At 36.1% G+C, this 25,185-nt stretch overlaps 1 protein-coding gene across 1 annotated transcript; it reads left to right on the forward strand.

Moving 5' to 3' along the window:
- The first annotated feature begins 16,068 nt into the window (after positions 1-16,068).
- On the forward strand, positions 16,069-24,682 carry LOC101259660 (thioredoxin H9). The gene is made up of 5 exons (XM_004246235.5): positions 16,069-16,288; positions 16,541-16,641; positions 20,258-20,413; positions 23,754-23,876; positions 24,112-24,682. Exons 2-5 carry the CDS (start codon positions 16,624-16,626, stop codon positions 24,277-24,279), a joined length of 465 nt encoding a protein of 154 aa, XP_004246283.1. The 5' UTR covers positions 16,069-16,288; positions 16,541-16,623; the 3' UTR covers positions 24,280-24,682.
- Positions 24,683-25,185: the final 503 nt, after the last annotated feature.

Genomic DNA, 25,185 nt, shown 5'->3' on the forward strand with positions numbered 1-25,185 from the left:
CTTAGTATTTACTATGGTTTTATAAAAGATGTTATGAGATATTATTCGTGTAAAAAGTTTAATTTCGCACTACTTTTCATACATGTATGCAATGAATGATGTCAAAGGGCTTGTACATGACCTTCGAGAGGTCAAGTACGCCATGTTGCAACCTGAGAACACCATATATTCTAGGGTGTACTCTAGGAGTGTAACATTTAAAAGCAAAATAAAAATCAGATTAGTAGGCAATATTTGATAAAGATTTCAAGAAAATAGAATGAGAATTATTAGGTTTCAATACATTTATTAAAGTTAGTACAATATTCTTATTAAGCTTATTTGAATATGTCATTCGATTGCGAAGTTCGTTTTCACTGTCAAAGAAATATAGTTGTAAATTTTAAAATTTTTGATACTTGGAATTAAATTATTGATGTTTTTATACATTTGTCCTTGAACTCTGAAGGTGTAAACACCTTTATTTTGTTTTGCCAAGTTTTTATCATAAGTTACTTCAAGCGACGTGAAAGAGAATCTGTTATTATATTTCTAATTGAGGTTCGAAATTCTTTTGATTCAGCAGTGTTACTCAAACAGAGATTAGTCTATTCATGTGTCATATAATATGAAGTTAAGTGAACAAAACCATTGCTGCAACAAAATGTCATAGGTTCATATACAAACTTTTTGGCACCGCAAAATTTACAATTAGGAACAACTTTTAAGTGAAGATGAATGATTTTTGCTTGTGTATTTAACAAGAAGTCAATCGGGTTGAATTTTCACGTGCAAATTAAATCTTATGGTAATAATTATGTGATATGTAACATAATTGTGTTTGTTTTCGGTGAAAGGTGAGAATTGAACGTGGAGATATTATAGTTGTTGAACATTTAGTAGATTATGTACAGTGTGCACCAGATGTTGAATCTTTAATGTTAAAGTTATAGATTAGATTAAAGAGAAGTTTTTATGTCTTTGAGAATTTTAGAATTGAAAAGGAGTAAATTTTTCATCTTTACTAAATGAGATTATCCTAACGTGATTGACCTTATAATAGGAACCTGTGGAAGAAATTGGTTGCCTCAATGGATGTTAGATTAGTAAAGCCCATTGAAGTTTGAGCAACAAACAATTTTTTGCAACACCTTTTTTTTCTCGTTGTCGAGCCATCAGGTGCCATCATCACTTATGATTTTTGGCACCTAGTATTATTAATGGAGGTTGTGTTATGCGAAGTTTGAGCTCGCTTATTATGGTTATCCAACATTACTAAGGATTTGATATTGTATTAAATTTTTATGATGTATATTTAATATGAATATATAATAGTAGAGTCTTTTAAGTTTTTTCAAACACAGAACGGCAGGAGAAGAAAATTTATAACCGTAGCATGTAACATTATCGAATTGTAAATGAAGCAACATATTTTTTTAGTATAAATGATAACTATTAAGTTAACTCATGTATGTAGCTTTTATGTCAGACAGACAATTCAAAAATAGTGTGAAGTGTGAAGTGTGAAGAAGGACAGAATCAAACTTACGGAAGTAGAGGAGTTTGAAACCAAACAAACTTCAAAATAGTAGTCACAACGACAAAGGTGAAAGCATGTAACGAAGAATTAAAAAACTAGCAATTTAGTATCATCGAAAATCATAATATATTTTAAGAATCAAAAGCTGATGAATATTTACTATTATTGAAAGACAAATTAAAAATACTAATGTTAACCTTATTATCAATATTGGATGATCAGTTCTTAAGTTGGTATCCTAAAGTAACATTAACACTACCACTCCACTTGTTGGAATGAACCGCAAAGCTAGCATTTATATTTTTGGAAGATACTCTCTAAACCCACTACCTACAGTATAACCAAACCTCTAATCCTTAAACTGCTGAACCAGACAATACCATGGGTATTTTTTATGTTAAAAAAATCCAAGAAAGAATCTAACCGACACACACAAATAGAGTAGAAGTTGTGAATATCAAACACTATTGAAATAAAAAATTCCCAGAAATAAAAAATTCAACAACCTCACCTTTGTTCACACAGTAACACCATAAACACAATAGAGATACCAAAATCACTAAAATTAAATAGAAACCAAACCTAAAAGAAAAATTACTTGAAAATTAAAGTGACACTACGAACGACGAAAAATCAGAAGCCTTTTACCTGCCGTCAAATTCAAAAATCGCATGAAAAAATGAAAGAAAAATTGAAGCAAGGGTGCAAAAGAACGAAAGCTGAAAGTTAATGAAGAAAAATTGAAGCATCGATGCAAAAGAACTAAAAGTAAAAGCAAATAGTTTTTTTTCTTCTGGAAAGAACTAGAGAGGACTGAAAAAGAAAGACTTTTGTTTAATTTTTTTCTACTTTCATTTGTATGAGAATTGAAGAACTTTTCTATTCACCATAGATAGAATATACATGAGAGGAAGGTGGAAAGAGGCATGTGCCAAAACATCAACAGTTTTCATGCTTGAAGAACTAACAAAAATTTTTAAGCAAAAGAAAAAGTAATCAAAACGTCAAGGCTAAGAGAGGTTTGTCGAGACAGGTGTACGTTGAAGTGAATTGGGAGTGGTTTGGAGGAGTTTTCCGGGCAGCAACATTAAAGTTTGAACATTGATTAAGGTATGGGTTTCTTCTCTCTTGGTCCCTTTCCCAAGAGACCCCTTAAGGTTCAAGATATTCATTCCGAAAACTAGGGTTATTCCCTTTTGTATGTCCTTGTCACTAGCTCCCAATGAATTTTAGGTTGGGTATGATTGCTGGTAGATTTAGAGGTATATTATGTTTTCGCGATGAATATGATTATGTTTGTGTACTTGGAATCGTATGAGTGGCAATCATGTTTTTCTTGAAATTTTGTGTAAGTACGTTACGGTGAATGAGGTTCTTTATGTAATGCTCCAAAAGTTTAATGTAATATGATTGTATTTATTGTGTATTTTATGTGTAAAATGGGTGTACAAGATGATGTCCATCATGGTGAAATATATAGTAATTGATCAACAATCTTTTAGCCAAACAAACCCATAAAAGATACACTTAAAATGTGTTAAAATAGTCTACGAATTTTCTTAGAAATTCAAGTAAAAATATGGATAAAAACGAATTGAAAAATGACCAAAAATTCCAGCAACAATGCAACTTTAATTTGGACTAAAGTTTAATGAAGGAAATCTGGAAATTTAATAAATTTTAAAGGGATGGGGCCACCAGGATTCGAACCTGGGACCTCACCCGTGAAGCAGCAGTAGTTCGCAGGAAAAAAAAAGAATGTTGGGGGCGGGGATCGAACCCACGACCCCCATCCGCGAAAAGAAAAAAAAGGATTAAAAGGGAATGCTGGGGCGGCGGATCGAACCCACGACCCCAGTTCGCAAAAACAAAAAAAAAAATAATAAGGGGATGCGAGGCGTAGGGATCGAACCCACGACCTCAGGGCTGAAAGGGGGAGTATAAATATTAAGGGAATAAAGGTGAGGCTGTGGGGGTTCGAACCCACCACCTCACAGCCTCCACTCCCAGCGAATTTAAGAGGAAAATAAGGGGGGCTGTGGAGGCTCGAACCCACAACCTCCCTATTCAAGCGAATTTAATTAAAAATAATAATAATAATAATAATAATAATAATAATAAATTAAAATTCTAATTAAAGTTGGAAAATTAATTCTCTTATGTAAACATAGAGATTTAATTTAGAATTTTAATTAAAAGTAGAATATTAATTCCTTTTTTTGTAAATATTGAGATTTAAGTTAGAATTCTAATTAAATTAGAAAATTATTCTTTCATGTAAATGATTGAAATTTAATCTAGAATTCTAATTAAAATAGAAAATTTATTATGTCACGAAAATGTTAAGATTTAATTTAGAGTTCTAAATTACGAATATTAGAACTAAAGTCAATGAAAAAATATAAATGGTATCCAAATAATTCAAGATTTGGGTTCTCGTGTCCAAACCTCCGTATTGATACATAAGTCATACGTGAGTGAAATATTCAAGAGTAATGTTATCTACTTAGATCAAAAATCAAAGATCTTGACATATATACAAGATACATAAGTCTTGTAATAAATAATCTTAGAAAAATAAGAATCACTTAACGAACTATAAATGAAGCTCCATGGCTTGTATGTATAGACACATAAGTTTAACATACGTTCAAAAATAAGTGGACCTAAGATATACGTAATGAAATGAAGAATGTGGTGACAACCATGATGTGAGGCTAATGTATATGATGAGAGCAATCTCAAATGAGCCTAAGTAAATGTTACAAATACGTACTTACCAATGTGAGTGTGAGATAATAAAGAGACCAGTCTCTATGAATACTCTAATAAAAATATTGAGTTTAAAACACTTAATACTAATGATGAGATGAGAAATCATCTATTGAGCTATGATGTCCTCATACTAGAAGTAGACTTCTATGATGTATGAGTTGAATGTAATGGAACTTTATACCGAGCACCGAATGCACCTGCTGCATTTATGGACCTCATGAACAGAGTCTTCCGTGAATACCTTGACTCTTTCGTCATAGTATTCATTGATGACATTCTCATCTACTCTAAGACCAAGGAAGAGCATGAACAGCATTTGAGACTAACCTTGCAGGTACTTAGACAACATCAGTTGTATGCCAAATTCAGCAAGTGTGAATTCTAGCTGAGATCAGTGACCTTCCTGGGCCATGTTGTGTCCGATCAAGGTGTAGAAGTGGACCCCAGAAAGACTGAAGCAGTTAAGAAGTGGCCAAAGCCTCTTACACCCACCGATATCCGTAGGTTTCTGGGATTGGCTGGTTACTACCGCAGGTTCGTGGAGGGATTTTCTTCCATTGCTGCCCCACTTACAGCCTTGACAAAGAAGAAATCCAAGTATGAATGGACGGAGACTTGTGAGAAGAGTTTCCAGGGGCTCAAGGACAGACTCACTTCAGCCCCAGTGCTTACTCTGCCTAAGAGTGGCGAGAATTACACTGTCTATTGTGATGCATCTAGGGTTGGTTTGGGATGTGTTCTTATGCAGGCTGGTAAGGTGATAGCCTATGCTTCCAGACAGCTCAAGGTTCATAAAAAGAATTATCCCACTCATGACTTGGAGTTGGCAGCTGTGGTGTTTGCATTGAAGCTGTGGAGGCATTATCTTTATGGAGTACATGTGGATGTGTTCACGGATCATAAGAGTCTCCAGTATGTGTTCACGCAGAGGGAGATGAATCTACGGCAACGCAGATGGTTGGAGCTGCTGAAGGATTATGACATGAATGTGCACTATCATCCAGGTAAGGCTAATGTTGTGGCTGATGCTTTGAGCAGGATGAGCATGGAGAGTACAGCCCACGTTGAGGATGAGAAGAAGGAGCTAGTGAAAGAGGTACACAGACTGGCCAGACTGGGTGTGCGGTTGGTTGACTCTACTAGTGGAGGTGTTTCAGTTCACCCTAGTTCTGAATCATCCCTGATAGTGGAAGTCAAAAAGGGTCAGCATCTTGACCCGAGCACCGATAGGCTAGCTGTGAGTGGTGATGCCTTCTTTCGGGAAGGGCGGAGGTTCACGTAATTCTCATGAGATGAGACTGTCCGGCTTGCCGGGTATGGGTCTCCATACATCTCCTAGTCTTTGAACCTATATTGCCACTATAGGGATCTGGCGGGGTTAAATTCCCATATACGCCAGCATGTTATTGAATCGCTTTGGCCGGTGATTCCACCTCTTTTCAGTGTGGGGGAGATACTGGATTTCATGATGCTCACATGATCTATGTCGGTTGAAGTTAAAGTTCCCGATGAATGAATGAGGCCAACCTCAAATGAATCATATAAAGAAATGAATGATACCGAAGGTGTTAGGATAGGATAATCAAGAGGTGAGCTAGATTCAGGTAATGACATTAGGTCATTCCTGATCATTGCACAGCAAACCCGATGAAAGTCTTAAACTACATCCTAGGTATAGTTGGTGTTCGCACTGTCCTATGAATGAATTGAAATGAAATACGAATGAATGAATGAAGCAGACTCTGTGTTTTCTAAAGAAGGCTCCCTAGTTGAGGTCCCATATGTTGAGCCCTCATTTTGGAAAGTCTTAAGGTTAAGTCTATGATAATAAGGTCTCATGGTATATGAATGAATAATATGAAAGAAACTATGTGTTATATGTTATGTGATATGTGAAGATGTTATGTCTTGTGTGCAATACGATGATTATAATGATGCATGTCACTCTCATGGCATAACTTTCCTAATCTCATTTTAGCAAGTCCACTGACTTGACTCCCAAACATCATGTTGTTAGAAAAGAGCTCTTCTTCCTCATGCATGTCCCTGGTGTGTACTTGCATATACCCATACTTAGTACAAGTGTGTACTAATTCCATACGAACATCTACTTTTAGGTGCAGGCACAGGTGGACGCTAGAGCTACAGGTTCGTTGTTGCAGCTATCCGGACGTCAGTATTCATCCGGAGTTTGGTAGGTCCTCATGCTTTCGAGGATGCTACTGTTTTACATTCTAGCGTAGTTTTAGAGTTGAGCTAGTGGAGCATGTTCCACTAGCGTTTCTTTCCTGTTTTGGTTCAGACTTTGTATTGGTGCTATTTTGGCCGATATACAATTAATACTTAATGAATTATTTCTTTCAGTTGCTTATCTCTTAAATGTTAGATGGTTGATGATGAACGATTACGAAATGTTAAGAATATTCAGCAAGTATGATTAAAGAATCAAAAAAATTCAAATTTTCCACTAAAATTTATCTATGTAAAGTAAGAATGACGTAAGTAGGCTTGTCTGTGACCTCTGAGAGGTCAACGACGTCGGTCTCGTCTGGGGTCTAGATTCCGGTCGTGACAGCATGGGTGCCACATACAACACAATTGTGACGAGCTGAACACGTGGAAAGAAGGAAAGGAAAGCTATGAGCTAAAATGACCAAAAGACCCTTCATTAATAAAACTAATTACGTAAAAGAGACATGTTGATAGTATCACATATATTGATGCTTCTACAATGGTAGAATATAATGAGTTATCTTGAGTTATAAATCTCATTTTTTATTTTCAAATCTTGATATTAACAAGCAATTTCACTTTCAATCTTTAATATTATTTTTTCTGCCTTTTTTTATCAACTAGATAAGAATTGCCCGTGCAGAGCACGGGCCACGTTGAAAACACCATTAGTATGATTTAGCAATTATTACTTGTAAATATTCATTTGAAATTTGTAACTTGTAAATAATAATAAATTCTTGAGAGACAATACATATGACATATTAGTAAGGAACAATTCCATATCTATATGCATATTTTAACAAAGAAGCACAAAAACAATCCTGTAACATGTACTCTCAAATGTCTAAACCTTGCTCCCTTGTATACATGAGACATTTATGTGGCAAAGAGAATATGAGAACACTTGATTCAAATCACTATCATAAGAGTTTCTTAATATAATAGTTGAATTCTCTAGTATATCTCCATTTTTATCAGGGAGGTCTTATCCGAATGACCTGGAATTTTAAGCAAAAAACACATTATTTGAATCATAATATATTTTTTTAAAAAGGGGTATAAGTTGTTAACTTAATTAAAATTACTCAAGTGCGTGATACATGCCTACATATTAAAATTTTCAAAATAATTAGAGATGAAGAATTGTTCCGTAAGAAATAAAAAATAAGCAAGCTACATAATTTGCTAAAATACATATGATTAACAAATTGTTTATTAAAAGATCATTATTTAGTTTATAGTTCAAAAGACAATTATTTTTGTTATATATCTTTTTTAGATCATAGTTAAAGGGAACAATAGCTGAGGTATAAATCACACTACAAATAAATATATTTTTGATCATTAACTCAAAATTGAAATAAAAATTAAGATTGAAACATGCCGAAATTGGAGAAGACTCAATAATTTGTTCGAGCATAATCCTTGATTTGGATATTGAGAGGAAGGAATTGGGGGGGGATGACATTAGCATTTATAACCTTCTAACTTCTTGCATACCCGTTAGCAAATTTTGAACCTACATTTTCTGCTATTTCAAACATATCTTAAACTCAACAATTGCTTGACGTCAGTTCAAATATCACAAGACATAAAAATAATTTTCTATATATAATAAATCAACCCAAATGGTAGAGTTCTCTACTGATCTAGAGGTTTTGTTCATGCATTTTGTCAAACAGACATTTCACAATACATTTCAAACAGCTCATTCCGATGAAATTACTACATTGAAACTAAAAACAAAAAGAATTGTTGTTAGTAAGCAGACATGTAAACATCACAGAGAAGCAAATATTCACCAAAATTCAAAAATTAAACAAATGTCACTGATGAATTCAAATTCAAATAGAGAAAAGAGTTCCATACGGAGAGGATAATTGTACTGATTCATAGTTACTGCGATGATTTGTTGAACTTTTAAAAGTTGATCTCACTTTTCCTTAAAGCCTCCCTCTCTCTCTCTCTCTTCTCAAATCAGATCCTAATTTTGTCCAGATTGATCGATTTTTGAGGTGACTTATAAATTGAGGAGAATTTCTCAACTTTATAGTTATAAAATCCTTCATGCAACCCAAACAATTATTAAGAATAACAGAATAAATTACAAAAGAAAAAGAGAAATTTAAGCCAAATAAATCAGAGAAGAATGTAAAACTTTACAATTACAATTATCTGTTGGCAACATATTTAGTGACACCTACAATAGTGAGGAGCAGATTTAGAGACATAATTTGAGCTACTAACACACATTGACTAAAATATCCTCTAACTTAAATTTTAAAAATAAAAATCAACCAGATTAATATCAATTCTACTATGATAGTAATAACAGATAGTATTAAATAAATAGTATTAAATAATATTAGTATTTACTGTGTACTAATCCTAGTCCTATTAGGATTAGTACTCCTTAATCCTAGTCCTATTAGGATTAGTACTCCTTCCTATATCTCCTATATATATCTCCCATGCATTCCCTTATTAAGTTAACACTTCAATACAATCAATATTCCTTCATGGTATCAAGAGCCAGAAAACCTAGATCTTCTTTTCTCTAGGTTTTTTTTTCTCTCTTTAGAACACCGATCGTTCCCTCTCTTCTCTTGGGCGGCGGCAGCCATGACAACCGAGGTGGATCCTCTCGATTCACTTTCTTCTGGCGTTAAACTCCTTCTTAGGCATCTTCATGCCCTGATTCCCGAAAAATTATCAGACATAAATTACCCTACATGGAAAATCACCGTTCTTACAGCCCTTGAGGCCAATTACCTTCTCAAATACGTCGATGGAAGCACAGAACTGCCGCCGACAGTCATCACCGCCACGAACAAATCAGAAAAAACCAATCCGGCCCATGCCGCCTGGAAAGCCGTGGATGGCCAGATCCGATCATGTTTGATTGCGGTCATCTCTCCCATGGTTCAGAAACACGTCCGATCCTACACAACTGCTTCAGCCCTGTGGACGGCCCTCGCAACACGCTATGCATCAATTTCCCACTCTCATATTTTTCAATTGCGTGATCGTCTCCACGCAATTACCAAAGGCACGAAAACTATGGCGGAGTATTTAGACGAGGTCTCCACCATCATCACAGCCCTCGACACCGTGAACGAAATCATTCCCGAAAAAGATCTCGTCATGTGCATCGTTTGGGGGCTCCCATCAGCTTACTCCTCCATTAAACAGGCAGTTCGCATCAGTCCAACGCCTGTTGACCTGGCTACTCTCTCCTCATGGCTAAAAAGTGAAGAAATCAACGTGGATCTGGAGAGCAAACTTCTTCTTCGAGAAGCCGCTGTTATGGAGCCGGCCACCGCCCTCACCGCAAGCTAGAACTATCGTGGGGGGCGTGGTGGTGGCCGGCAGGGGAGCCGCGGCGGCTACGGTAGAAACAGCGGAGGTCGCGGGCGCGGCGGTCGGCAGGGAAATCGTCCACCGTACGACGGTCAGCAGCACGGCAACAACAACAGCCTGCACTCCTTCAACAGCGGCGGGCAGTCATCTTCCAGCGGCGGGCAGCGCACTTACTAGCGGGATCGTCCAACTTGTCAAATCTGTCAGAAAATAGGACACACCGCTGTTCGTTGCTGGTTTCGGTATGAGGAGAGCTGAAATAGTGGTAACCGTGCGAATTATGCATCTCAAGCCAGCCCTTCCTCTGAATGGCTGTTGGATACTGGGGCCAACATGCACGTTACTTCTGATCTATCCAAGCTTAACGCTCCAAATCCATATCATGGCTCCAATGGTATTACTGTTGGCAACGGTGAGTCCCTTAATATTTCTCACACTGGCACGGGTACCATTAAAACCCCCACCGCTATCTTTCACCTAGGTAACCTTACCCACGTCCCTTCTATTAAAACCAATCTCCTTTCAGTTCACCAATTCACAAAAGACAATAATTGCTCACTCTTGTTCACCTCTAATGATTTTTAGATCCTAGACAATACTACCAAGAGGGTGATTTTTCAGGGCCCCTGTGAGCATGGTCTGTACGTTCTTCCTGGCACAAGTTCGTCTGCCCACCCAGTTTCAGAAAGCGTTCCTGTGGCTCCGGTGGCTCTTTCAGCTGATGGCCACAGTCTGTTATGGCACAGTCATCTGGGTCACCCGTCTACTCAAATAATAAATTCTTTAATGTCTCAATTAGGTTTTTCTTCTATTCATGTAAACAATTTTGACTCCTGTTCAGTTGCTAAATCTCATAAATTACCTTTTACTTTATCTGAGAAACCTTGAAGCTCCAAGTCCCCGAGTCGAATGAGTAAACCACGACCAAGAGTGCCAAAAATGTACCTGAGAATGCGTTTTAGACAATGGTAATCATGTTCACTTGGTTGATGCATGCGCTGAGCAACTCGGTTGACAGCAAACTGGATGTCAGGACGGGTAATGGCTAGATACTGTAAAGCCCCAATGAGGCTGCGGAAGTGGGTGATATCGGCAAAGGGGGTGTCGGCTCCATTCATAGATGAAGAGACTGCCATCGGTGTTGGTTGACTGGTGCATTTTTCTAGTCCAGCTTTCTGCAACAGATCTCGAGCATATTTTGACTGATGAAGAAACAAGCCGCTGCCTGTCCGAGAAACCTTCATTCCCAGATTTTGGCCAGTTTCTGCAATCCCTGGGAATTATACATCAAACCTCCTGTCCATACACTCCCGAACAGAATGGGGTGGCTGAGCGTAAGCATCGCCATCTCATTGAAACAGTGGTTACTCTTCTACATCAATCTCATCTCCCTGTCTCCTTTTGGGTAGAAGCTCTAGCCTCTGCAAACTACCTCATTAACAGAATGCCCAGTCACACTCTCTCCAACAAATCACCCTATCAACTCCTTTACCAAGAACTTCCCAATTATACCAACCTCCGCGTCTTTGGGTGTCTTGCCTACCCTTGGCTACGCCCTCATATTACTCACAAATTACAACCCCGATCCCGTCCTTGTATTTTTTTTGGGCTATCATCCTACCTCCAAGGGTTATCGCTGTCTTGACCCACAAACTCATAAAGTCTACATATCTCGTCATGTCAAATTTGTAGAAAATGAGTTTCTCTACAAGTCTATTTCCTCCTCCACAAATACATCATTCATTGGCGTCCTTCCCCTTTTTCCAAAATACTCACATGGTCCCTCACCACCTTCCCCCACACCTCCACCCACTACCCAACCACCCCTCATCACCCCTTCGACCGTCACCCACAATACACCCGCAACCACCACCCACACTCACAACCAACCCGAACCACCCTACCTACAACATCTCCAGCCCGATCCATTTTGGGTCCTTCCCGACCACCCCCGAATCACCACCGCCCGTGCCACCCCCCAATACTCATCCCATGTTAACTTGTGGCAAAGCCGGTATCTTTAAACCCAAAACCTTTCAGGATACCGTACTACCAAATATACCCCTTCTCGATAGTAAACCACCAACCTACTCTGTTGCCTCAAAAAATACTTATTGGCGTCATGCTATGGATGACGAGTTTAAGGCTTTGACTGATCAGAAAACTTGGGTTCTTGTACCTAAGCCCCATGGGCGGCACCCAGTGGGCTGTAAATGGGTGTACAAAATTAAACACAATGCAGATGGCAGTATTTCCAGGTACAAGGCTCGTTTGGTTGCTAAAGGCTACAATCAGGAGTATGGGCTTGATTACTCCGAGACATCCAGTCCTGTTATTCGGCAAGAAACCATTCGCCTGGTACTGTCACTCGCCGTGCGCAACAATTGGATCATCAATCAGTTGGATGTTTCCAATGATTTTCTTCATGGCATGCTTGATGAAACTATCTACATGACGCAACCACCGGGCTATGTTGATCCCCGCTTCCCTGAACATGGTTGCAAACTCCAGAAGTCTCTATATGGGCTCAAGCAAGCCCCCCGTGCTTGGTACACACGTCTGAAAACGTTCCTCCAGGGACTCGGCTTCACGTGTTGCGTACACGACACGAGTCTGTTTACTCGACATTCAGCACACTGTACAGTCATTCTTCTTGTCTATGTAGATGATATCATTATTACAGGCTCTACTGCAGCTCTCATTCATGATGTCACTCGAGCTATGCATACTACCTTCAAAATGAAGGACCTTGGCCCGTTATATTATTTTCTGGGAATGAAGGTTTCTCCGACAGGCAGCGGCTTGTTTCTTCATCAGTCAAAATATGCTCGAGATCTGTTGCAGAAAGCTGGACTGGAAAAATGCACCAGTCAACCAACACCGATGGCAGTCTCTTCGTCTATGAATGGAGCCGATACTCCCTTTGCCGATATCACCCACTTCCGCAGCCTCATTAGGGCTCTATAGTATCTAGCCATTACCCGTCCTGACATCCAGTTTGCTGTCAACCGAGTTGCTCAGCGCATGCATCAACCAAGTGAACATGATTACCATTGTCTAAAACGCATTCTCAGATACATTTTTGGCACTCTTGGTCGTGGTTTACTCATTCGACCCGGGGACTTGGAGCTTCGGGGTTTCTCAGATTTAGATAGGGTGAATGATAAAAATGACAGAAAATCTACATCGGGGTTTCTCGTTTTTTTGGGGCCGAACCTGATCTCCTGGTGTACAAAAAAACAACCCAAGGTATCTCGGTCCTCGACTGAAGCTGAATACCGCGCCCTTGCTATTCTTGCTGCTGAGACCATGTGGGTCACATATATTCTTCGCGAACTCCGCGCCACTCACACTGTTCCTGCTCTCTATTGTGAAAACAAATCAACCATCTGTGTGGCCAAGAATTCCGTCCTACACACCAGAATGAAGCATGTTGATACCGACTGTCTCTTTGTTCGCGATGAAGTTCAGGTCAGCACCATGATTATGCAGTATGTACCCACTGAAGAACAACCGGCTGATATTCTCACCAAGTCTCTCCCGAGCTGACAACACGATTACCTCAGTTCCAAGCTTCCGTTCGCTTCCGCTCAACTCAGCTTGAGGGGGGATAATAACAGATAGTATTAAATAAATAGTATTAAATAATATTAGTATTTACTATGTACAAATCCTAGTCCTATTAAGATTAGTACTCCTTAATCCTAGTCCTATTATGATTAGTACTCCTTCTTATATCTCCTATATATATCTCCCATGTATTACCTTATTAAGTTAACACTTCAATACAATCAATATTCCTTCAGATAGAATAGTTCGTAGGCCAAATATAAAATAAATTAAATATAACTTACCTGCCTTTAATTATTATTATATTTATATGTTCAAACTAGTACAAACAATACAAGTACCAAAAAAAAGAGTCAAATAAGTACCAAGAAAAAAAGACAAGTCAAACAAGTTGTCCGATTTTTCTATTATGCACGTGAACATTTGATAGTTATCACTATTCAAATATTATATACATAAATCACATGGTACATTTCCTAGTTTTTAGCTTGTACAATTAAACACAAATGGTAAATATGAGTCAAACTAGAGATATATAAATTTTATATTAAAAAATTTAAAAATTCATGTAGAAATTAGTAAAATTTAAATTGTTTGATTTTCATATAATTAGCACAGAGAGAATAGTTAATAAACTTGACACATTTTACAATTCTTTTGTTTTTATTTAGGGCAACTTTCACATATAGTAAATAAAAAATTTATATTCGTATGTTATAGCAAAGTTTGCATAATTGCGCTCCATAACAAAAATCGAAACTGTATAATTCGTTATACATATACAGTTGAAGCAAATTGTACAAAACGAAATGTATAAAACAAGAAAGAGAAAGACACTTGGGCAGAGAACTGTATAAGAACGAAGTGTATAAAACGATTTGTATTATTATAGGTGTATAGAACGATTATATACAATTTGAATTTGTATAAAATAAGAAAGAGAGAAAGATAAAAGAGACTTGACAAGAAATATACAATTAAATCGAATTGTATAAAACGAGAAGGAGAGAAATTAGATACAATTTGAAAATTATATAAAACGAGAAAGAGAGAAAAGCCAGAGAAACTGGACATGAGAGTATTTTTATTGTATAATTATAAGTGTATAGGACGAAAATATATGTACTTGCATGTGTATATACAATTTTCTCACGCTTTATACAAACAGAAACAAACTTTATATATTTCGCTTCTGTTTGTATAAGTGAGAAAGGCGAGGGTGGCGAGCGAGATTTGGCAGAGTGGCGAGCGAGATCTTAAAGAGGGGAGAGAGGGGAACAAAATATATGTATTTATATAATTTTCTCTGCTTTATACAATTAGAAACAATTTTTATACACTTATATTTGTATAAAAAGTGAGGAAGCGAGCGAGAGATTGGAGGAGAGTGGCGAGCGAGATATTTGGGAGAGAGGGGCCTGACAATTTTTTGCAAACGTTTGCTATGGAGCACAATTAAATCAAACCCTAGCTACTCCATTTATTTTAGGTTATTAGTTTGCTATTATATACAATTTTCCGTTTTATTTAAAGGATTTTTCCTTTTATTTATATATTATCATTTTAAATTTCAAGCCCAATAAGAGTTTATTTAAGTTTATTGTTATATTTTTATTCAATAAATCATGAGGTCAAGTTTCAATAAATAAATATAAATTAGTTTCAATTGATTAATTAAATTGACTAATAAATATAAATTAATTATTTAATTATTTCATAATAGTCAAATTTAAAATTTCAAGTCTAATATTTCATCTGATCAAAATACTTAAAATGTAATAGAAAAATAATTATAATTAATGATACGAGTAAAATAAAAAATAAATATAAAATTATCCATTAATTTTATAAAATAATAAGTATTGATGTGTAATTTAAAATAGTATAATGCACAATTATTATTAAACGTAGGAAATAATTTTTAAAGGATTAAATAAGAAAGATATTATGTTGATTTGTGTGAAATGACATATGCTAAGAACCATTTACTTTTTGTAAAAACACATATAAATAATAAATAAGAAGTAAGAGATGAAACATTTGATATATGTATATATTATTAATGAAATGAAATGAAATGATGAGTAATTAATAGGTGAATTGTTAAATCCTATTTTCTTCGTTTTATAAATAATAATTTGATCTAAATAATACGGATTTTAAGTAAATAAAGAAGAATTTTGAGTTATCTAGTTTAAGTTATATATCAAATGTATAAAATTATCCTTTAATCTCATAGTCTTAATGTTACATGAAAAATTGAAATTAAAATGTTACTAAAAATGACATCATTTTTTTAAAAAACAAACTAAAAGAAAGGAAATCATTATTTTTTAAAGAAGTACTCCCTCCGTTTATAAAAGGACCACCTAGTTTGACTTAAAATAGAGTTTAAAAAAAAAAGAACACTTTTTAATCTTATATTTTAAATTAATATTATGTCAAATATATTAAAATGTCATTTAATTTTGTGATCTTAAACATATCAAATAAAAAATTAAAATTAAAATATTATTTAAAAAGGAAAGAGTCATTCTTTTTAAAACATACTAAAAAGAAAATAGAAATATTTTTTCTTTTAAACCGAGAAAAGAGTAAATTATTTAGTTGGATTAAAATAAATCAGTTGGTGGTTAATTTTGAGAAATGAAGATAAAGATGTTTGGGTTAAAGGGTGGGAAAGCGCGTGAGAAGGCATCATCATCATTTTGGTATTCGTCTCGTCAAAATCAAACAATTTTTTCATAAATCTCATAAACCCATTTATCCCTCTCTTAATCCCTCACCTAATTTTCCTTGCCTCAGGGTTTCTTCACATTAATTATTCAGGTATGTTTATTATGCAATTGTTATCATCCTCAATATGTATTGAAGTTCTAATCTTTAGGTTAATTATTCCTGTATAGTCATGAAAAGTAGATTTAAAGAAAAAAAATTGGGGTTTTTTTAGTTTTAAGTCAAGAACCTTATAGTTTGCTTGTATGGGGGTTAAATTTAGTAATATTCTGTAGGAACTGTTTGTTTTAATGTTGTCTGAAGCCTGACCTTGTTTGTTTAATTTATGCCTCATCATCGTTTCAGGTTTCAGCTACTGGATTTTGAATTGATATCGTCTTCAGGTTACTGCTGCTTTAGATTGGAAGTTGTATTGGTGTCCTTTTAACATGGGGATCTCTGATACGGTAACTTTTTCTACAAGAAAGACGTATCCCACAGTGGAGTTTATGCATCTACTTTGTTTGTGTTCAATTGGCTTTGTCCATCTCTTTTTGTGCCTTTCCTTTCTCCTCACTCATGTGTTTTTCTAACAAAGGAGCACGCCTTGGAAAAGGAAAGACCCAGTAAAATATAAAGCTTGTATATTAGAAAAAACAATTTGTTAAGTGCTTTTACCTTTTAATTGTTTTGCATTAGTTAATTTGGTTATTGATGCATCCTCCCCAAGCCAGCTAAAATACTAGGAATGGTATGGAATCTTCTGGCAAATTCAGAGTGGATGAAATGGAGGCTCGTACCTGTGTCTTATGTGATAAGAAGGTGCCACCAAACTTAAAGGCAAATTAGTTAGACTGGCTATGTTGTATGGAACAAAATGTTGACCACTCAAAAACTCCCATGTATAGAAATTGTAAGTTGCGGAAATGAGTATGATGAGTTGGGTGTGTGGACACAATAGGAGAGATAAGATTAGAAATAAAGGTATATGTGAAAGGCTAGGATGGTCTCAATGTAGGATAATACGTGGAACTGAGGTTTAGTCGCTTGGATTGTTTGAGTATGTGAAGGGGAGATGTACATATGCACCAGTATGGAGCTGTGAAAGGTTGATTATGGATAGTTACATGATAGGGAGAGGTACGCAAAAAAGTTATTGGGGAGAGGTGATTAGACAAGACATGACATAGCTCCAACTTACCAAGGATATGATCTTAAAAGATTATGGAGGACACAAATTAGGGTAGAGGGTTAGTTTGGTAGTTTGTAAGTTGTCTTGCTTAGTCCTTCATACTATTAGTCGTAGGATTACACTGGAAGTTTCTTATTATTCCACTTCTGTTACTATTTACCGTTTTTAGCACTTCAATTATCATATTAATTTGTGGTGGTGATTGTCCTGTTTTTAGTATGCTATGTCATGTTTATTTTAGCATTTTGTCTTGGTTTCTTCACTACCACTTGTTTTTATCCGAATTGCTTTGTAATGCTTTCAATTGTACCAAGGTGGCAAGGTCCACGGAAAAGACTAAAACAACCTCTATATTTTTGTAGGGGTAAGTGTGTACAACACAACCCTCCCCATACCCCCACTTGTGGGATTACACTGGGCATGTTGTTATTGTTCTATTATCTTGACAGTCACAACTCTTCCTTGTAGTCTTATTGCCTAGGTAAATGGCTCTCAAGTTCGCCCAGAGTAAGAATAGAATAGAAAGCTCACAAAGAAATTCCAGAGCTAACGTGGAAATAGAGTAAACAAAGCAAAGATCAAGTCAATCAAAGAATTATAATGCGACATACCAATTTATGGTGTATGCCCGGTCTACCAAACAAAAGTAATAATGTATTTGCCGTCTTATGAGCTCGCTAAATTAATATCAATTGTGATTCATAATAATCTACATTATAAAGGAGTTTCATCTTGTCTCTCAGCATCTGGATACATAAGGAACATCATTACACTTCTGAGGCAGCTTGACAACAGCTCTCACCATAAAAGAAATCCAAATAAGCCGTTTACTTTTGTCCTTTCGATGGATAGTGTTGGTTTCTTTTTTCTGTTAGTCACCTGCTCAGCAATTTTTTCCTAGTTAACAATAAAAAAGAACCAAGTGTATTCCTAGTGACATTTGACAAAGGCGAGTAATATTTTAAGCAAATTTCATTTCTTCTCAAGACATCCAAAATTGGTGCATTTTTTCTTATTGTTGATCTTTGGTACTAGTCAACTTCAGATTTTAATATGCTGATGGACTCCAATATTTCTCATCATACACTTCTTGATTCTTTTTTGAGTCTTCTTCTAGTAATTTGACTATCATTTTATTTTAGCATCAGAACATCTTTATCCAAACTTCAGTCTACTAGTTTTTTGATACGTTCGTTGCACGTGTATATCAAATTATGTATATGTTATATATCTAAGACGGATCAACTGTTGTCTGGCACGTCAAAATGTTCCTTCACAATACAAAGAATAATTGAAAAGTAATTTGTCAAAGTCCCTCACAAAGGTCCCCTGCAGAAAAATTTGATGCACAATCAAATTTAATCATGACCAATACAAGCTTTTAAAATTATGTGTCATCCTATTCATTTTTTAGGGGGTGGGGAGGCTTAGCAATGTGTATATTTATCAGATTACAATTACAAAATGCATCATTGCTTAAGCAAATAATAATTTTTTTTCCATGAAGCAATTAAACTATAAAAGAGTCATTATAAAATGTGCACTAACTTTGAATTTGAAAGGAACATATTTTCAAGTCTTGTATATTTCGTAGATCATGACTTCTAATGCTATAGTGTTTTCATAAGTAAATTTTACTTTATGTGAAAAAAATATACATTATCTTGGTAGTTCTACTTTGGTCCTCATTATGATTTAATTTGAGATGGTTAGGTAGAGATAAAAAATCTTGTAGGCTATTTAAACCTTGCTCGAGCCTATAAAAAAGGACACTATTCCCTTGAAAAGGACATCTCAATGATTCCTTAAATTCTATTGACCTTCGAACTTAAGCAACAACTGCAAATCACACTTAGAAAACTGATAGTTTAAAATTGACAGGAAACCAGCCAACAAAGAGTAGCATGAACAAGTATTTATTGTGTCTTATCGAAAAAACCACAATCCTTCGAAAAGTCACAACTCTTCAAAAAAGTCACAATCTTTCAAATAAGTCCCAACCTTCTAATGTGAAAAGGTGCCTGTTTTTAATATAATATAAATAAATAAATATAACTATAAAATATAGAAAAATACTAAATTGGATGTTTTTTTGTTGGCATTCAAGTTAGAGGGTGTTTTTAGTTTGGGATATTATTGCACGTTAATATTCAAGTTAGGGGGTGTTTTTAGTTGAGGGTATTATAGTTAGTTAACATTCAAGTTAAGGAGTTCATGATTTTTATATAGTATAGATATATAGTTCTCTGAAACTTAAATATTGCACTTGATTGTGCTTTCTCAACTAGAACTTTCAGAAACAGAGTTGCATAATGGTTGTGATCACCCTTGCTGAAAGGAAAAAAATGTAAAATTATGTAGCTGAAGCCTGCATATAATGAGAAAAGATGTATCTTGGCAACCTTTTTTTTAATGACCAAGAAATCCCTGAGAAAAGAATGACACACAGTTCGAAACCCAGTCGATATTGGGTGCAGCCTTCTACCCTCGGTCCACTAAATACCAGGATTTTGCTTGCGTTAAGATTTGAATCCATGATGTGTGCTTAACCAACACATCACATGCGTAGCTCTTACCACTGGACCAAAGCTCTGGGGTCTACTACCCAGGACATAATCTTGAAAGTTTAACAACCCAAACATATAGCACCCATAACAACCATGGAAAATTGATTGATGGGAAGCAGAAAACATAGACCTTTTATCCTGAAACATCAAAACCACCTACTATACACAAAGTAAAAAATGAGTTGAACCTTGATCAGTCTTTTAAGTCTTATTTGCAGATTGATCAATATGTTTATCTATATAACACTATTTCTTTGTTGATAAATGAATTGGATTCCATAGCATGAAAGAGCTTTTATGTTATATTGTACGTTATTTTTCCAGGTACGTAGCCTTTTTCCCTGTATCAAGTCACACTCCACAAGTGATGGTGATGATTCTACCCATAATGTCGAGTTTGCTGGTGGAAATGTGTCCCTTATTACTACAAAAGAAAGCTGGGATCAGAAGTTAGCAGAAGCAAAAAAAGAGGGCAAAATTGTGAGAATCGCTATTTCACTCTCTCTCTCTCCCTCCCTCCCTCCCCCCTCCCTCCTCCCTCCTCTCTCCCTCCCTCTCTCTCTCCCTCTCTCTCTCTCTCTCTCTCCCCCCCTCTCCCTCTCCCTCTCCCTCTCTCTCTCCCCCCCTCTCCCTCTCCCTCTCCCTCTCCTCTCCCTCTCTCTCTCTCCCTGCCATATTATACATGTATCTGTGTGCCATATGAGAAATTTTTATTGAATGGCCAATCAAGTAATGGAGTAAACTTCAATTATTTGAATTGCATCCATTTTATTCCAAAATTTGAAGAAACGTCAATTTTTATTTTTTGCTTGATTACACAAGAAACTTAAATCTTTATGTAGACGCTTATCGGAAAAATGTGCTTTTGCATTAGAGATAGAATTTGGTACTTGATTGAGGAATAGAAGCATACTAGGTTCACTATGCAAAATGTACATTTTGGCCACTATAAATAAGACTGATATCCGCAATAAGATTCTGTCCCTACTGCTTGGAGCCAGGCATTGTGAGGCTTTCAACTTTGCACTCTTTTCATAAATTTGTATGTTGGATCCAACTCTCCCTTGCTCTCCATTGCGTCTACAGGACTAGAAAGAAAAACAACAAACCTAGTGAAATTGCGCAGGTGGGGTTTGGGGAGGGTAAAGTGTACGTAGACCTTACCCTACTTTGAGAAGATATAGAGTGTTCTTCATAGACCCTTGGCTCAAAGAACAATAAGAAAGAGGCAATAACAAGTCAAGCAGAAACAACAAAAAAATAATAAGTAACTGAGCCTAAAAAATATAGAAATAGAAATCGAAAATATGATGAAAAATAACAGTAATACTAATCGTGTTGCTCGGACTCTTCAAAAATGTTAACGGGTGTGTCTCCGATTCTTCAAAAGTAGTGTTTTTTTCTGGAGAAGCCAACATGAGTGTGGCATTAGAAGTCAAGAGTCCGCTTAACTTAGAATACTAATGCATAGAGAAAGTGAAAGAAAAATGTCCAACTACCGCCTAAACCTCTCCACGATTCTCAACCTCCAAACCTTCCTATCAAGGGTCATGTTCTCAGAGCTAAAGTTGCATCATCTCCTGCCTAATCACCTCACCCCATTACTTCTTGGGTCTACCTCTACCTGTCCTCAACTGCACTATGGTCAACCTCTCACATATCCTAACAAAGGCATCTACACATCTCCACTTCACATGTTCGAACCATCTCAGTCTTAGTCTCCGCATCTTGTCCTTCATGAGAGCCACTTACACCATGTCTCGAATATCCTCATTCCTAATCTTATCTCTCCTGGTATCACAACCCCCTGAACATCCTCATCTTATGGACATGTGAGTTTTTAATTGGTCACTCTTCGACCCATATAACAGAGGCAGGCTAACCACCATCCTATAGAACTTACCTCAAGTCTGGGTGGCACATTCTTATCACACTGAATAAAAGATGTGAGCCGCCATTTCATTCCCTGCCCCAATATGGCGTGTGACATCCTCGTCAATCTCCTCTATTACCTTGGATTACTGTCCCTAAGTACTTGAAATTTCTTCTCTTAGGGATGACCTGTGTGCCTGCCGTGCCAAGCTTCACATCCACATTTTATGAGTCACTTAACTGAACTTGCAATCCCAGTCTTGCTCAACGTCTGAATAAAACCTTGCATTAACTCCTTACTCGATAACTATCAATTGGTAAGAATGTCTTAAAGTTTGGGTTGGTAGATTTGACTAATCTTGGATGAATTGTCACCTTGATTTGTAGAAGTTAGCGACTTTGACCGAGGATATGCGATTAATGAGAAAATTTCAGTCTTGGAGTTGACAATTCAACACTATTGGCTAGGCTTTTAACTAATTACTTTCTCAGTCCAGATAAACTGACTCAATAACTATCAATTACTAAGAATATTTTTGAAGTTCGGTTTGGTAGATTTAAAGTCAATCTTGAGTGATTCGTCAGATTGATATGTAAAACTTAGTGCTTTGGCTTAGATATGCAATCACGGAAAAAACCTGTCTTGGGTTGACTCCATGTACAATCATCTTGGGCAACTTATGATTACTATAAGGATGGGAAGCATTCACTATATTTACATTGGAGAGAACTTCACAATCTTTCTCCACAGCCACATGTTCAGTTATTGCTTGCTAAGATACATGTGTCTTTTTGTCTATATATATATTCCTTGGACTGATATCACTGTTTAAAGTTCTGTGACTCTTCTTCTCCCATAAATTTCTTTCATGCTATGGAGAAATTGTCTATGCTAGGCTAAAGCCAAGTTTTAGGGAAATTACATGTAAAGTGACTTGAGGATGTGTTATTATGTTTTGCTTTCTGGAAGGAAATGAATAGTAACCATGTGAATTTTTCTTTCAACACTGTTACAAACAGGTGTTAGGGCTTCTATTTAATGAGTTCACAGTTTCTTTGTACTTTATTACACCTCTTTTTCTGTGTGTTCTTTAGACGGGTATTTCTTGAATGGCTTTGTGTGAAAAAAATCGGGTTTGTTTTGCATTTATTTTTTTATCTTATCTATCAAGCATTTCTTGAGCTGAGGGTCTATCGGAAACAACCTTTCTACCCTTCCTAGACCCCCCTGTGTGGGATTATACTGGGTATATTGTTACTTATTTTTCAAAAATGAAAAAGTAAGTTAATCACTGTCTAGCTAATACCTTTTGAAATCTTTGGCATTTCATAGGAATTGTTGATGTTTGAGTCCTTTCCTCTCTACTGTATAACATATAACAGAAATAATGAAAGAGGAGGTCAGCCATGTCAACTTGGGAATCTGAAATTATGATGGGGGATTTTCCCCTCTAGATCTCTACAGGTCCACATCAATATCATCTTTTTCTTCCCAGGACTATGTTTGGTTCTTATGAAGTAATGTAATAACTGGTGGTAGTTGATAAAAGTTGTGAATGTTGATACTCCAGAAGGAGACTAGGAGAGTACGTTGTCATATTTACCGTTCACTTGCTCAGATGTAGATCTACAGTAATCGCTAACATTTTCACTGTGAACCTGCCAAAACTTGAATGTGTGTGTCTTTCCAATATCATATACAAACTTACACCTGCGTGCATGTAACTTAATCCTCTAGCCCAGCTGCACTAAAATTCAAAAGACGTTAAAAAACAATACTCAAGGCACTTTAACTCTAATGCTTTGCACACATGCGAAGAGAAGGATAATAGCAGAATGGTGCAGCAGTTTCCCCATATGGATCCCTCGCCTTTTGCTTGCTTAAAATTTTACATTTTTGCTGGCTTTGGCATTTTGGACCTTTCTTACGCAAGTGAAATTTTGGCAGGTTATTGCAAATTTCAGTGCTTCATGGTGTGGTCCATGTAGAATGATCTCTCCATTCTACTGTGAGCTGTCTGAGAAATATCTTTCTCTGATGTTTCTAACAGTCGATGTTGATGAGCTTACGGTAAGTAGCAAAAATTTCAGTGTCCAATCTTATACCCTTCTGCCTCCCAACTATCTAACTCTTTTTAAAAACAATTATTTCTACCCTTTTAAGACTGGCTATTTTGGGAGATAAATGAACAAGATTTGAATGTGTTATACAATGCAAACATTCGCATGATAAGAGTATTTGTTGGATTGTTTTGCTATAGTAATGTGAAAGTTGACAGCTCATTTTCGTTGTTTGTTTGGTTCAGGAATTTAGTTCATCCTGGGATATCAAAGCAACTCCAACCTTCTTTTTTCTCAAGGATGGGGAGCAGATTGACAAACTCGTAGGAGCCAATAAACCAGAGCTACAGAAGAAGATAACCACAGTTGCAGACAGACATGTAGCATGTGAGCCGCAGCCGCAGCCACAGTAATTGCAATTGGAGGTGTGAATTGTGTTTAATATCCCTGCTTTCCAGTTTTTGTCAAGAAATTCAGGTCTCCAGTAGGTGTGTCCTTCCAATCTTTGCACTGCTGCCAATATGTTGTACAGTTGTTGTACAATGAGCCACTACATCTTGTGTGTGTATGCATGTATGTTAAAGAACTGAAAGCAGTTCGAATATTCAACTAAAAAACATGAAAAGAATGATGTGATTGGAATAAGTTGAGGCTTGTTTATTTGAATCATTCTGATCTTGAAAGAAGCATGAAGCTGTATGTATGCAAACAAGTTTGTGTCATAATGTGATCCGCTGGTATACTTTTGTAAAGGAAATTTCAAATTTATTCTTGGGATATTTTTCAAATATATATGATAAAGTAATTACTTTACAATATTGTAGTCATGGTTTTATTGACAGAAAAATAGTCAAAAGTTATAAGAAGTATATATTGACTAAAGGTCTAACCCATCAGTAGTCCTCTGAAGTTGACACAAACTATCATTTAGACTTTTTAACTAAACTTTGTTCATTTAAGACACCTTATATCGTGTCTCGTTGTATCATTTTGACCTTTTTGTTGACATGGTACGTGTGCTACATCAATTTTAAGCGCGTCAGAGACTCTTTGTAAATTTTCCGACTTTTTTTGTAAATATTTTCTTCTTCTTCCTCCTTGCTTTCTCCCTTCCATCTTCTTCACCTTCTACCATCTTCCATCACCACACATTTCTTTAAAAAAATTTATACTATACTTTATTGGGTTATACTCTTTGATTCTTTCATCTTCTTTTGAAAAATGAATTTGCATCTTGATTCATATTCAAAATTTCAAGGGAACCAAAAAAATCAACTTCTTTCAAATGATTAAAACTAATTTACATTCTTATCTCCATT

This window comes from Solanum lycopersicum, chromosome 9, assembly GCF_036512215.1.
Source record: "Solanum lycopersicum chromosome 9, SLM_r2.1".
NCBI classification, from domain to species: domain Eukaryota; kingdom Viridiplantae; phylum Streptophyta; class Magnoliopsida; order Solanales; family Solanaceae; genus Solanum; species Solanum lycopersicum.